General features: G+C 37.2%; 1 protein-coding gene across 4 annotated transcripts in view; it reads right to left on the reverse strand.

Annotated features, from left to right (window-relative positions):
• The window catches only part of PAX3 (paired box 3), a 119,339-nt gene that overhangs the window by 10,491 nt on the left and 94,578 nt on the right, over positions 1-14,270 (reverse strand). For all 4 annotated transcript variants that reach the window (XM_070754080.1, XM_070754078.1, XM_070754077.1 and 1 more), the window contains 2 exons: positions 9,881-10,046; positions 7,867-8,081 (listed from right to left, as the gene is read on the reverse strand). In XM_070754080.1, the coding sequence (XP_070610181.1) occupies positions 7,867-8,081; positions 9,881-10,046 (381 nt within the window). The remainder of the gene's footprint in view (positions 1-7,866; positions 8,082-9,880; positions 10,047-14,270) is intronic.

The following is a 14,270-nucleotide window of genomic DNA, read 5'->3' on the forward strand; positions in this document are numbered from 1 at the left end:
AGTGCACAATTTCTGACTTCATATAAATAGACTTCATATAGGTGCCCCAGTATATTAAATACATACATATATACATACATACATACATACATACATACATACATACATACATACATACATATGCACTACTGATGCACAATTATATTTTAAGCTTACATTCAGTACAAGTGCTACTTATTTAGTAACAGTTTCATTTAGTGACTGTTTGCAGTGATGAAAAAGCAATTTTACAACCACTCCTCACATTTATAATATTTATAAAGGTCTTTAAAGCAAAGAAAAGTGATCATTTCACTTTATGACCAAGTTGCCAGCACCAATTGTAGTCACTAAATGAGGATTACTGTAATGTAAAAGAGTCTGTTGGCTCACCTTCAAAAACTGAATATGTTAGAGCACAGGTAGGAATTAGATGGAAGACATCAGGGCTCTTAGGGCAATAGGCCAGACTAAAAGATTGAAAAGAAATTCCACAAGGGAGCATGGAAAATCAGTTCTGGATCATTTTCAGGAAAGTTTAATATCTTTCTTTCTCTCTTATATATTCATTTTGTCCAAGTGTCAAGTTTGATTCAGGATCTAAACCAGCCCTTTTTACTCAGCTCCAGTTTGTCAGGGTAGGTAGTAAGTGTGTAATTTTAATTAGATTGAGCCTTTCAATAGTATTGATTTACAACAAAATTGCTATGTTGCTTTTCTATTATGCTATAGGAGGGAAACTCTTCTTTGAAAAACTTTGAAAAACTTTATATGACTGCATTTATACATACATACATATACTGTATATATATATATATGTAGTGGGTTCCACTTTCAGTATATAGTATAGAATTCCACAAATAGCAACATCTCTCAAATTATTAAATGGCACACACCTAATCTCAAGGATGCAAATTCAATTATTTCAATGAAATACGATGTCATTTAATAGGACTGGGATAAAATCCCCACATGTTTTAATTCATTTACGCATACTTGCATTTAATATGCTCTGTAACTATGTCTGCAATGTAATTGACGAGAAGCAAGCATGTTTAAGGGTTGCCTCCCCCCCCTCACTCTCTCCTTATCGTGATTGAAACTTTTAATGAGTCAACACCAAGAAAATTATTGGCTGTTAAAGTATTAAGCTGAAGTGACAGGATCATGAGTAAACTTTAGTGGAGTTAATGACACCCTCTTATCTGACCCTGACACATTTGCAGCATGTAATTTACAGAAGCTCTGTCCAGGGAATCTTGACAAATGCTCCTAAGGATGTCAGGGCACTGATCCATTTTAATGTAAAACAGATGTGGGTCACATACACTCATTCATCACTGCACTGAACATTTCAAACTACTGCTTAGATGGATGGCATTACCTGCTGTGATCCCCTTTTTCCCTAGGGAAACCTCCCCTATTTTTTTTAAAAAAAACCTTCTCCAGAAAATTCTCCAGATCCTCTCACTGACTCTCACACATGCCAATGAATCCAGTTTTTATAGTTACAATCAACTATTATCTCAGTTAAAATGTTTTAGGCAAACCACCCTCCTCCAGATTCACTTCTCCATTGCATCCATCTTAAGGATTACTCTTTTTATCCCTCTGTCTTATTGCTATACTGCTAATTAATATTTTCTAATTAATATTTTCTACCCTGGAATGATATACCTAAAGAAATAGATTGGCATCTACTGAAAGATGATATTGTAATAATGATTATGTGTGCAATTTTGTTTTCATTCTTTACTGTAAAGCCTAGATATAGAATAGAATATAATTCTTTATTGGCCAGGTGTGATTGGACACACATGGAATTTGTCTTGGTGCATATGCTCTCAGTGTACATAAAAGAAAATATACATTTGTCAAGAATCATGTGGTACAATACTTAATGATTGTCATAGGGGTCAAATAAGCAATGAAGAAACAATCAATATTAATAAAAATCTTAGGATACCAGCAACATGTTACAGTCATACAGTCCTAAGTGGGAGGGAAAGGGTGATAGGAATGATGAGAAAAATCTAGTAGAAATAGAAGTGCAGACTAAGTAAAAAGTTTGAGTGGATTATTTGTTTAGTACAGTGATGGCGTTTAAAGTTAATATATGATTAACTTTAAACATTCAGGAAGCAGAAATAATTCTCCTTGGCTTCATTAACATATATTATTTAATCATATACAGTAAGGGCGGGTTCCAGTTGAATTTTGCTACTGGTGTGCATCCATACATGTACCCGCGTCCCACCATGCAATTTCACTTCCCCACATGCTCAGGACCACATTAAGACAAGGATGGATAGGAGGGCTTCTTCTGAAAAGGAGATGCTGGAAAAAAATCGCCGAAAATTGCATCATCAGTGAGTTCCTATTGGTGCAGCACTCTGGAACCCACTACTGATATACAGGTAGTCTTTGATTTACAACAGTTTGTTTAGTTGACCGTTCAAAGTTACAGTGTTACTGAAAAAAGTGACTTATGACCATTTTTCACACTTGCAATTATTGTGACATCTTCATGGTCACATGATCAAAATTCAAATGCTTGCCAAAAGACTCATATTTATGATGGTTGCAATGTCCCAGGCTGTATGAATCTCTTTCATGACCTTATGAAAAGCACAATTAATAGGGAAGCCATTCTCACTTAACTGGAGTTATTCATTGTGACAAGAAATTCATAAAATGGAACAAAAATTCACTTAACAAATGTCTTGCTTAGCAACATAAATTTTGGGTTCAATTGCAGTCATAATTCAAGGACTAACACACAACAACAAATGAAGGGCCAGCCAAATGTTTTCTATGGAACCCAATGCATATCCTTTTTCTACCTATTTGTTAAGTTGACAGAGAGGAACAGCATGGAAATATGAAAATAAATAAAATGGTATTTTTATAAAATTAAATTTAACAGCAAGTACCAAAAATAAGGGCTGCTGTTTTCAAGCTGTTCAATAAGTATTTATTTTATCTCAGTGTTTTTCTCAAAGTTTGTTCTTATTGTAGTTTGTTAACTCCTTGATTAATTACAGTAATAGAAAAATGACATATTGTGGTATATGAGAAATTGGCAAAATTTATGAATTTTTATATGAACTTCTTAGATTTATATTTAAGATTAAAGTAACTTTGGCTACAATGAAGTATTTTATATCCAAAAGCTTCAGTTAGGTTCATGTATCAGGCTGTCAATATTCAACAATTTGATCTAAATCCAAAATATCCAATTTTATAGAAAAAATAATACTATGCTAAATGCCAGAAGTAAGGTCTACTTCACTTTCTTTAGCCAAAACAAGCATCGTTTTTTGTTTCCTTTGTTTCCAAGTTGAGAGGTTCAGGGGAGAAAATTGTGCACTGCTACAGATGTCAAACCATATACTTTTTATACAGATTTAAATGTGCACTAAAGAATCCAGAATTCACTATACTCTGCCTAATTCCTCAGTAGTTCCTGAAATAACTTTTATAGGTGGCAGCATCTAGGAATTGCAATTCCTAGTGATTAAAATTTACATTTTGATGCTAGATAAGCTGGGGGGGGGGGGTTCTGACATAAAAATAATTTTTAAAAATATTTCTATCACCTTTTTCTCATATATCAATGCATAAATGAGAAATTATTTTGGTTCCTCAGATATAAATCCTCCCTAGAATGTCTTCGAAAAACAAATTTAATAGCAAAAACCAGTGTTTTTTTCTCTGGGCTACCTCTAGAATCGTAGATGTTTGTCTTTTCTTTAAATACAAGATATCCATTCAGTTTTTGGTTCCTACTTATGATTCTTGGCTTTTTAGACTTTTAACTATATTTTAGCAAATAACTTGACATGTTTGCTCTGAAAAACTGCGAAGATATATTGCAATCTCTTAAATATTGAAATCCTAAGCAAAGTAATAAACAAACTAATAAATGGACAGTATTGCACACTGGATTTTAAAGTCATTTTTTCTTAAAAGAAAGTGTTAAGGAATATACCAAATGAGTGGTGATATTACAGTCACAGAAGGCATTACCAAGTAGCTTTTTCTCTGTTTTAGGCTTCACGTGTGTTTATCAAAAGAAATTAATACAATTTTGTCTTATTTGCAGAAAAAACAGAAAGTCTGAAAATTATTGCATGAACATAGAAAATATAATAAAAAGAGCTGACATTAAATGTACAATTTATATATGTGCTATACTTGATGTCTAAAAGTAGTCATGGAAACTGCACTTTTTTCTCTTTTTTGTTTGAAATGTTTTGCGGCTTATCCAAGTACCTTCTAAACAGCAAAATATATCAAACCAAAAACAAAAGAAATGCAGTTGTTATGACTCAGTTTCCAGACAAGTCTACCTGGAAATCTGAAAATCTTCAGCAATAGATTATACATAACATATTCAAATGTAAATTTATATAAATTACATATAGTATATACCTCTAATATTTGTACTGTGCTAGTCTTGGGATCACTGGATGGATTTTTTTTAAAGTACACAACTGATTTGAGAACTAACCTTGCCAACCAAATACTTTCTAAATGTCTTCACCCATAGCAGCTATCCCTGCTGAGTGCTTACAAGTTGAGATACTTCCATACATTGAAAGCACCAGGTGGCAAAAGCAACATGGAATCTTGACATCATTAATCTTTATTTCAGCAAAGATCAACCATTTGTGGCAGAAGAGCCCTTACCACCATCAGGTATTAATGACTAAAACAGATGCCAGAAAAAGAATCCATCAACCTGATGAGAAATACAGATTTGCTCTAAATCTGAAAGAAGTTGAGATGTACAGCTTGAGAACTCAGCTGAATTCTTGTTTGGTCTTTCAGTACAGATTAAGAGATATTTTATACTAATGTGGTACAGGCCCAAAATCTGTCTTGCAATTTCTCAAAAGTTGCCTCCTACCCCATCCCCCACCCCCTCCTAAAAAGAAGCTTTTGGGATGCTTGAAAAATTCTTTGTAGTCTTTCCCCCCCCCCCAATTTTAATTATTATACACGACAGAGGGTGCTATTGCTGGCACTGTTTTTAATGTTTCCTATCTTTTCATCACTCTGAAGATTATCTGGCTTCAGATTTCTTCCCCCAAAACTATGGGAAGAGAAATTGGACAGATGATTCATCTTAATGTTTTCAGGGAAAGAAGATTTTTCAATAAGAGTCTGCTCCTTTTAGTAATGCCCACTAAATGAATTGCCTCATGAAGTCTTTCCTTGGGATTAAACTGAAGAATGTGAGGAGGCTGCATAAACACACACGTACGTCCAATTTTTTACAAATGCAAAATTATCTTTTCCAACTTAATATTCTATGAATCCTGGGTTTTTCTAAACTTTAAATAAGTTATACTATGATTTCAGCTATGTCTTATCTTCAGGTAACTTCATTTAGTGCCTGAATTCAAACTGGAAATGGATTTACAATGTTGACATTCTAGAATCTCTCTAAAATGATGGAGGTTTTAAAGTTTCAAACTTCAGTGTTCCAGAATTTGTATCTTACTTTAACAGCACCACATTAGTTTTTATGAGTGGATTATATGTATGCTTATGTGGGTGTTCAATGTAATATCAATGTATCAGGGGTGTCAAACTCAATTTCATTGAGGGCCACATCAGGATTGTATTTGACCTCAGGGGGCTGGGTAAGGTGTGGGCAGGACTGGATGAGCATGGCCTTCTACCATCAAAAATGGAGCTCATACACCCCATTTTCTGCTAGGATAACCTCTTGCAGCTCTCTTCCAACAAAAATACAGGCCCTGTTTTCAGCCAGAACAGCCTCCTGAAGCCTTCTGGCAGTGAACATAGAGCTCAAGGGGGCCACATGCAGTCCCCCCCCAAGTTCTGGTTTTGCTGGCAAAGGGCTGCAGGAGGCCATCCAAGCTGAAAATGGAGCACACAGAGCTCCATTTTCACTGTCAGAAGCACCGCACGTCGGTCCTTTCCTCTTTCCAGGGTGGCCTTGCAGGCCAAATCTAAGCATCCCATGGGCCAGATCCAGCCCCCGGGGCTTGAGTTCAACACCCCTGCTCTATATCACTGCCAAAAGCAGACTTCTGATGTTTTGTGTTGAATATAGTGCCTTCTCAAACTAGTTGCGCAACCAACATCTGAAATAGCATCACAATCGAGCCTTGGCTATATTCACAGAAATAAATTCTTAAATATTACAGTATTCCTTTTCTATGAAAACTGCATTTCTTAAGCACAGAGCTCCTTGTCATTTTATTAGCTTCCAGTTTAGTCATCAAAATTGTAAGGTAGTTGGTTTATTTAATGGAAAATCAGGGACACTAACTATAATTGATCCAATATCACTGAACGTTTCCAGCCCTCTTTTACAACTTAATAATTTTGTTTCCATTAAAAGAGAAAACATTAAGACATTAACTGTCAACAATATTTTTATTCTAATGTCAGAAATTATGGGCTCACTGCAGCATCATAAAATGTCAAATCTTTTGTTAAAGACTACACTTAGCAATTGAGAATCTTGAAAACCCTTCATTAAAGTGTTACTGAAAAATATATCAACTAGCTTTCAAATGGCAGCCTATCTTTCTTTCGCTAAGGTCTAAAGTCATACAGTTTTGTATCCCACTATGTGCTATAGGAATCGCTGAAACTTAATTACATTTACTGTTACAAAAAAAGAGTTTATGAACTTTTGCCTTTAGGCAAAAATGTTTATTTCATTGCCTTTGCTATTCATCCTTTTCAACTCTATTGCCTTTGAACTCTTCAGCTGCACAGAGTTATCACCATGGTACAGAAACCAGGAAGTGTGCTCTGGAGATGCAGACCTCAAGTTGCAGAAAATGAAAAAAGCGAAAGATATAGGAGTCGTTATTTTGGCCACCCTTTGTGCTATTAAAATCTCATTTTCTGCCTATTAGAATGCCCTCTTACTGCTTACGCAGTGGTGATAGTCAGTGATTAGTGTGTAATTCAGTATAATTGTCTTTTCACTTTTCATTTGTGTCATTCCAAGCTTCCTTCTGTTTTTTTTTAACCCCACAGAGAAAGAGCAGAAAGAAAATAAAGCTGTTAAAATTCTCACATCCCTGAAGAGATTTCCTGATTGTAATTATAGATTGCGTCCTCCCCCCCAATTCTGTAACATTGCTCAAAATTCAGTGGATACCTCTCCAAAACACCTGTGCTAAATCCACACTAATAGAATAAGCTGCAGAATATTTAGCAGAAACTAATAATATCAACCTGAAGATTTGTGCCAGAAGTAGGAAGTTTAACCAACCTTTTCTGGCACTCAATTATCAAGGCAATTTATTAACATGATCATCCAAGAAAAGTTCATGCAAATTAGGAAAACAATTATGTCCTTCAAGTCATTATAAGCTTCTTGAGAGCAGTAATGCTCTTAATTTATGTATTCATAATTCGATTATAGCTCAGCTTAATGTGGATTGCTCATCAGCTGAGGTAATGAGCAACCTATTCCTAAGGTTAAATTTAAACAGTACATATCTTTTTCATTATTTTCATGACAAAGAATCAAGACCAAATCAGTGATTCTGGAGAGGGTTTTTTTTTAAAGGAAGGAAAAGGAAAGAAATCAACTTTAAAAATATATATTATGGAAAAACACCACATCAAACATGCCTGACAGCTGAATACAAGCGAGAAGGCTTTGGGATTGCATTATGAAACATTGCCTTAAACTAAATATAAGCTATGACTTTTGATTCTGTCAGTAGAAAAGTGAGGAGGGAGGAAACTAGCAAACTGAAATCATGTGGCTTGTATAAAGAATACTTTATGGTTTAAATTTGGCAAATCATTGTATGATGGCCTTGGGGAACAGACAATTTAGTTTGGGTATACAGCAAATCCTGTGTCTGAAAAAGCAGGACTGACCTGAGGTGAAAGGCCATTGCCAATGGCAGGGTTCATAGGATTTGAGGGCCCGGATGGAGGCACAAAGCTGTCTGTATAGCTGGAAAAGCCATGCCTTGTGCTTGGTAGGCAGTAGGCAGAGCTGCTGTCTGGATTTGAAGGGAGGCTGCTTTGGTGTACCGTGCTTGGTGGAAGAGGCTGAGGTCGGTGAACTGTACTGCTTGGGTCTGACACGGCTGCAATGAAAAGGAACACAGGTATGAATCTCCTCATTTTCCCATTCAAAAGCCAAACCTACATCATAGAAAGATTCACTAGACCAGTTCCCAATGTTCAAAACTATTCAGTGGTTGAGTACACATCATGTATATACTATTGTGCAGTATACAGTGGTACCTCATCTTACGAACGCTTCTTCTAACGAACTTTTCAAGATACGAACCTGGTGTTTAAGATTTTTTTGCCTCTTCTTCCGAACTATTTTCACCTTACGAACCTAAGCAGCTGCTGCTGGGATGAAGGGGTTTCTTTTCCCCCCCTTTTTTGAAGAAAGAAAAGGGAGGGGCTGCTTGGAGTAGGAAACATTTTGCAGAGAACAACGTGCTTGCAAAGGAACTGAAAGGGTGTCTTTTGAAGAAAGAAAAGGGAGGAGGGAGGGGCAGCTTGGGGGAGACAAAATTTTGCAGAGAACAACGTGCTTGCAAAGGCACTGAAAGGGTGTCTTTTGAAGAAAGAAAAGGGAGGGGCACCCCCCTTGCCTTTCTTCCTTCCCACTCACCCTTTAGCCTAGCCTTGCTTCTTCCACCCGCCCACTTTAGCTGCTCCTCCCTGCCCTCTGTTCGCCTCCCTTCTAAAGTTTGGGATTTTCCTGAAGGATTTGCAGGCATTATTTGCTTTTACATTGATTCCTATGGGAAACATTGTTTCATCTTACGAACTTTTCACCTTACAAATCTCCTCCTGGAACCAATTAAGTTCGTATGATGAGGTTCCACTGTATATACTATTGTGCAGTATATTCAGTTTGATTTGGCTTGTCCAAATTCAGCCAAACTCATTCTCAGGATCACTTGGACTATAATGGTAGAGCAGGTTTTGGAAATTTGAGTCATATTTTTGTTTCTTACATATCTTCCTTCCACTTTGCACTTCACTTCCTTACACATGTCTTGAGTCATGAAAACTTTAGTTTTTACAAATTGATAAGTGATGCAAGGGAACGAGAAATAGGAAAAAGGAAACACAGAAGGAAGACCAATAACAAAAGCATTAGGAGTACACGTTAAAGTTTTGAAAGAAACTTATCAAAATATTGAGATAATTAAGATACTTTAAAGAAATAAAAATCAACCAACTTTGGAAAGGAAGTCATTAATTTAGGAAACTCTCAGACTGATCACTTTAATGTGTTTCCAAGTAACTTTAGGACTGCGTCAGTAAACTATGAGACTGTAAGAACTCACTGTAATGAAGCTACTTGGAAATTCTAACAATGGATTGAAAACTCTGAGTTTTCTCAGCTGTAATTAAGAATTCTTTGTTTAGATAACAGAATCCATGACAACAACTGATTTTAAGTTTTCTATAATAAAGCACATGATTGTTTAATAAAGCTTCAGAACTCTACAAATTCTAATCTGGCTTTTGTCTGCTCAAGTATTATATCCAACTCTTGTCAGAATTTATTCCTGGAGCCAGCATCAAATCATAGCATTTACCATTATAAAACAATTACCTTCCGTGATGGACCAGAATGGGTGATGAACCTGATCAAGCTACAATCCATAATTCTCCAGACATATGGAAATACAATAGTCTTCATTCCTAACCATGCATCTAGAGGTTCTCCAATTGCAAAGGATGAACATCTGAAACTGATTTCCAGATTTCACCTTCCATGTTAATGCTGATCCCACTGAAACCAGTGTAAACATTTACAGAGCGGTACCATAATTATAATGATTTTCAGAGATTCGGAACTTCAGAGGAATAAATAATATGTCAAGTACAGTTCAAAATAATCTTTCAAGTCTACCTTGTGGAATAGAAGTAGGTTGATAGGAAGATTCTGATAACTGATAAGTTGGCAGAGTTGGCATGGCTGAGGGTGGGAAGCCTCCTGGAATTAAATGATTGAAAGCCATCAGCTGATTGGCCCCAGCTTGCTTCCTCCATCTGGCTCGACGATTGCTAAACCAAACCTAGAAAAAAATTGAAAATAGCTTAAATCATTTTGAAATGCACTCAGCATTTGGCAGACTGTGTTAATATCTCCGAGACCGCCTTCTGCTGCACGAATCCCAGCGACTGATTAGGTCCCACAGAGTGGGCCTTCTCCGGGTCCCGTCAACTAAACAATGTTGGTTGGCGGGCCCCAGGGAAAGAGCCTTCTCTGTGGCAGCCCCGACTCTCTGGAACCAGCTCCCCCCAGAGATTAGAACTGCCCCTACCCTCCTCGCCTTTCGTAAGCTCCTTAAAACCCACCTTTGTCATCAGGCATGGGGGAACTGAGATATCTCCTCCGGGCCTATACCATTTATGTATGGTATGCTTGTATGTATGTCTGTTTAATAATGGGGTTTTTTAATATTTTAAATTGTAAATTATTAGATTTGTCATGAACTGTTTTTATTGTATTGTGAGCCACCCCGAGTCTACGGAAAAAGGCGGCATACAAATCTAATAAATAAATAGATAGATAGATAGATAGATAGATAGATAGATAGATAGATAGATAGATAGATAGATAGATAAATATGTCTTGCAGTAATTGCATTGGATTAGATTATAACTAAAAGGCTTATGAAAGTTTTAACTAATTCAGAATTAATACATAGTAGTAAGAGCTGAATGAGTAGAGTATGGAAAATTATACTAATTATTAAAATATATCAGCTTTACCTCAAAAGCTAGTTAGTATCCCATAAAATCTTCTTTGTCTTCTTTGCCTTGGTTTCAAGATGTCTCGAGGTTGTTATTTTTTAAAAAGACAAATGAACAGTTCCCAGATGGAAGTAGAGGGTGAGGAGGATGTTTCCCTTATCACCCAAGAAGTTTCATTCATTCTGGCAAGACAACTGGTTGATTATTCTGTTCATCTGTTCTTTTTCCTCAAGGAAAAAACAGTCCAACTGCCTTTTGAAAAACCACCTTTGAGACAACTACCCTATGCCCTGGATGATACATAGACATTTGGTTTCACAATGCTGTATTATCCCATATCTAAGCTGCATCTATTCTATTCTAGACATTTATCCTAATATTTTATAAAGGCATCCTTATTCTGAAGTGAATTTGCGGCATGTAAAAAAGCCTTAATTATTATTGTATTCAATGTTAAATACATTCCATTAAGGTTCTTTTAATGTTTATTTTTGTGCTGTGAAGGTCCTTCTATTTAGCTAGGCACTTTATTCTAGTTGTAATTATTATTTTAATTTACCTATCAATATTAATTATTCTTTTAATTTGCCAGTCAATAATATTCCATTATTTTATTTATTTTACTATTTTCATTACCTATAAAAGTAATTATTTTTAATTAATTGACATCTTTTTATTTTCTCATTAAGAAAGCTTGCCTTTTCTTAAAATAAAAAGAGACATTTCCTAACTGTGTTTAAAATGACCAATTTTAGTTTGAAGAACGTAACCATATGAGTTTCCAATTCAGGACATACATTTCTGATTTTAGATGATGCTTCACTTTTTCCCTACTAATATTTACCATCACCTATGTGCTATTGCAGTAGATAACAAAATATCCAGGTTATGGTTTTAAGGGACAAATTTCCTAAGACCATGTTTTGTCACAGTTGCAGTACTTCAAGATATTTCTAGTTCTGATCTAAAAGACAAGATTGTGCATTGCTATTATTCCATTTATGGACTAGAAATTGAATCTTACTCATACAGGACAGCATCTCTTACTGGCATACCATTTGCCACTGTCTTGTCACTACCATCTTTTTGATGAACCAATCATTTCATTATGGTTAATTATAGGGATAGCATGCATATTCTGCTCAACAAAGGAAGTGCTGTTGTGTTTCCTTCCAAGTACAGTGATCCCCCGAGTTTCGCGATCTCGATCTTTGCGAAACGCTATATCGTGATTTTTCCACCCGATGACGTCACTCCCTTCCTTTCTCATCTTTCTTTCTCTCTCTCTTTCTCTATCTTGCTTCTTCCTCTCTCACACTCTCTTCCTCCCTCTCTCATCTCTTTCTTTCCTTCTCTCTCTTTCTCTATCTCTCCCCCTCTTGCTCTCGAGCGGTGGGTGGCACCCAGGGAAGGTTCCTTCGGCCGCCCACCAGCTGATCTGCTCGGCAGCGCAGTAGCAGCGAGGAGCCGAAGATGGGGTTTCCCCTTTGCGTGGGCAACGGGGAAACCCCATCTTCGGCTCCTCGCTGCTACTGCGCTGCCGAGCAGATCAGCTGGTGGGCGGCCGAAGGAACCTTCCCTGGGTCTTCAACTCCCAGAGCGGCAGACAAGCGGAAAAGCGGCAGACAAGCGGACAGGCAGGCGGCTCCTCAGCTGCTGGGTCTTCCCAGGTACGGAAGTAAAAACACCATCTGCGCATGCGTGGCCATGGAAAAAGGGGCGTGCATGCGCAGATGGTGTTTTTACTTCCACACCGCTACATCGCGAGAAATCGATTATCGCGAGGGGTCTTGGAACGGAACCCTCGCGATAATCGGGGGATCACTGTATATGAAAATGAGGCACCAGTGAACACAAGCTCTGAAACACATTTCTTTCACTCATCCCCCTGCCCCATCTTTCAGCATGCAAAGCCATGCCTTCCAGTTAAAAAATGTTCTGAAAAGTTAATTGGACCAATATGAAGGTGAGAGATCCACTGCTAAGGAAAATAAGCATAGCAACATTGTACAGATGCAAACTTTCCTCTGATACACATCATTGTCCATATCTAAACCGTGTATACAGTGTATATAGTTCCCTATACAGTGGTACCTCTACTTAAGAACTTAATTCGTCCCGTGACCAGGTTCTTAAGTAGAAAAGTAGAAGCAATTTTTCCCATAGGAATCAATGTAAAAGCAAATATTGTGTGCCAACCCACTAGGAAAGAAATAATAGCTTGGAATTTGGGTGGGAGGAGGAGGAGGGAGAAGAGGAGGAGGACAGTCGCTGCCCAAGGAAGAAGGAGAGAGGAGGAGAATCAAAAAACTTTAAAGGCTTAAATAAAAAAAGAGGGACTCTGAGGCAGCGAGGAGGAGCATGCACCTTCCATACACCTGGCATGAGGCTGCCTCCTATACACTGCACCAGAGAGAGAAACCCAGGCAGGCGAGATGAGGAGCACCACCGAAAGGCTCCTCTGGCAGCACAGAAAAGCCTGAGATGGCCGAGATTAAAGGGGGAATGGCAGGAAACTGGCTGGGCCTTCGTGCCACTCTCAAATTTCCTGGGAAATTTTTCCAGGCTTGGGTTCTTAAGTAGAAAATGGTTCTTAAGAAGAGGCAAAAAAAATCTTGAACACCCGGTTCTTATCTAGAAAAGGTCTTAAGTAGAGGCGTTCTTAGGTAGAGGTACCACTGTATCTTCCAATCATTTAGAGATATGTACAGTATATTCTTACAATTTTATAAAAGGGCATTCTCAATCAAAAACCTAACAACTGAGATGGTATGAGAATAAGAATATCATAGTGGGAGGGCACCAGGCTGGGGAAGACATGCACACACACACATACAAACACAGAGTCATGGGATTGTCTCAGCAACGTAATCACAAAGGAGATGATGGGACACTTGCCATATTGTGTGTCTTAGTGTATGTTTGTATCTGGGTGTATTTTTGTGCTACCTTTGTGATACTATTGCAGTGGTGAATTTCTTAATTTTGTTTTTCCTCTTACCCACAATTCTATCATTCTCTCCTTTCCTTTTTTTTTTGTTCATATCCTTGCATCATTTAATTTCTATTACTTCCAATCCTTTGCTTCCCTTTGCCCCTGTCATTTCTTTCATGGCCACTGAATCAGTCTAAAATTAAATAAATACTTTAGATATACAGCATTACAGCAAAGACGGAGGTACATTTTCTGGCTTAAATTAGATGTGTCTCTATCAATGCACTAGTCTTTTGATTTGGTACATATTTGGCATTCATCCTTGTAAAGCTCAGGCTCTGTTTAGAGGAAACTATCCTCTATTGTCTTGATAAATTCTCTTTTCAAACATTTTGCCTATTTGAATGAGAGATCTTGTTCCCTTAAAAGCACATTGGTAATTTTCTGTTTAGGATAAGTCAGTTGAAATGTCACGGCCAATTTCACGAAGTTAAGCCTGGGGGAAGAACCACAGCTTTGAAAGGAAACCCAGCCAGCATCAATGGAATAAGATCTTGCCTTGTCCAGTTATAAACTACTTCAGAAAAAAAATGATAACAAAGGACAA

Source organism: Erythrolamprus reginae, chromosome 5 (assembly GCF_031021105.1).
Source record: "Erythrolamprus reginae isolate rEryReg1 chromosome 5, rEryReg1.hap1, whole genome shotgun sequence".
Classification (NCBI taxonomy): Eukaryota; Metazoa; Chordata; class Lepidosauria; order Squamata; family Dipsadidae; genus Erythrolamprus; species Erythrolamprus reginae.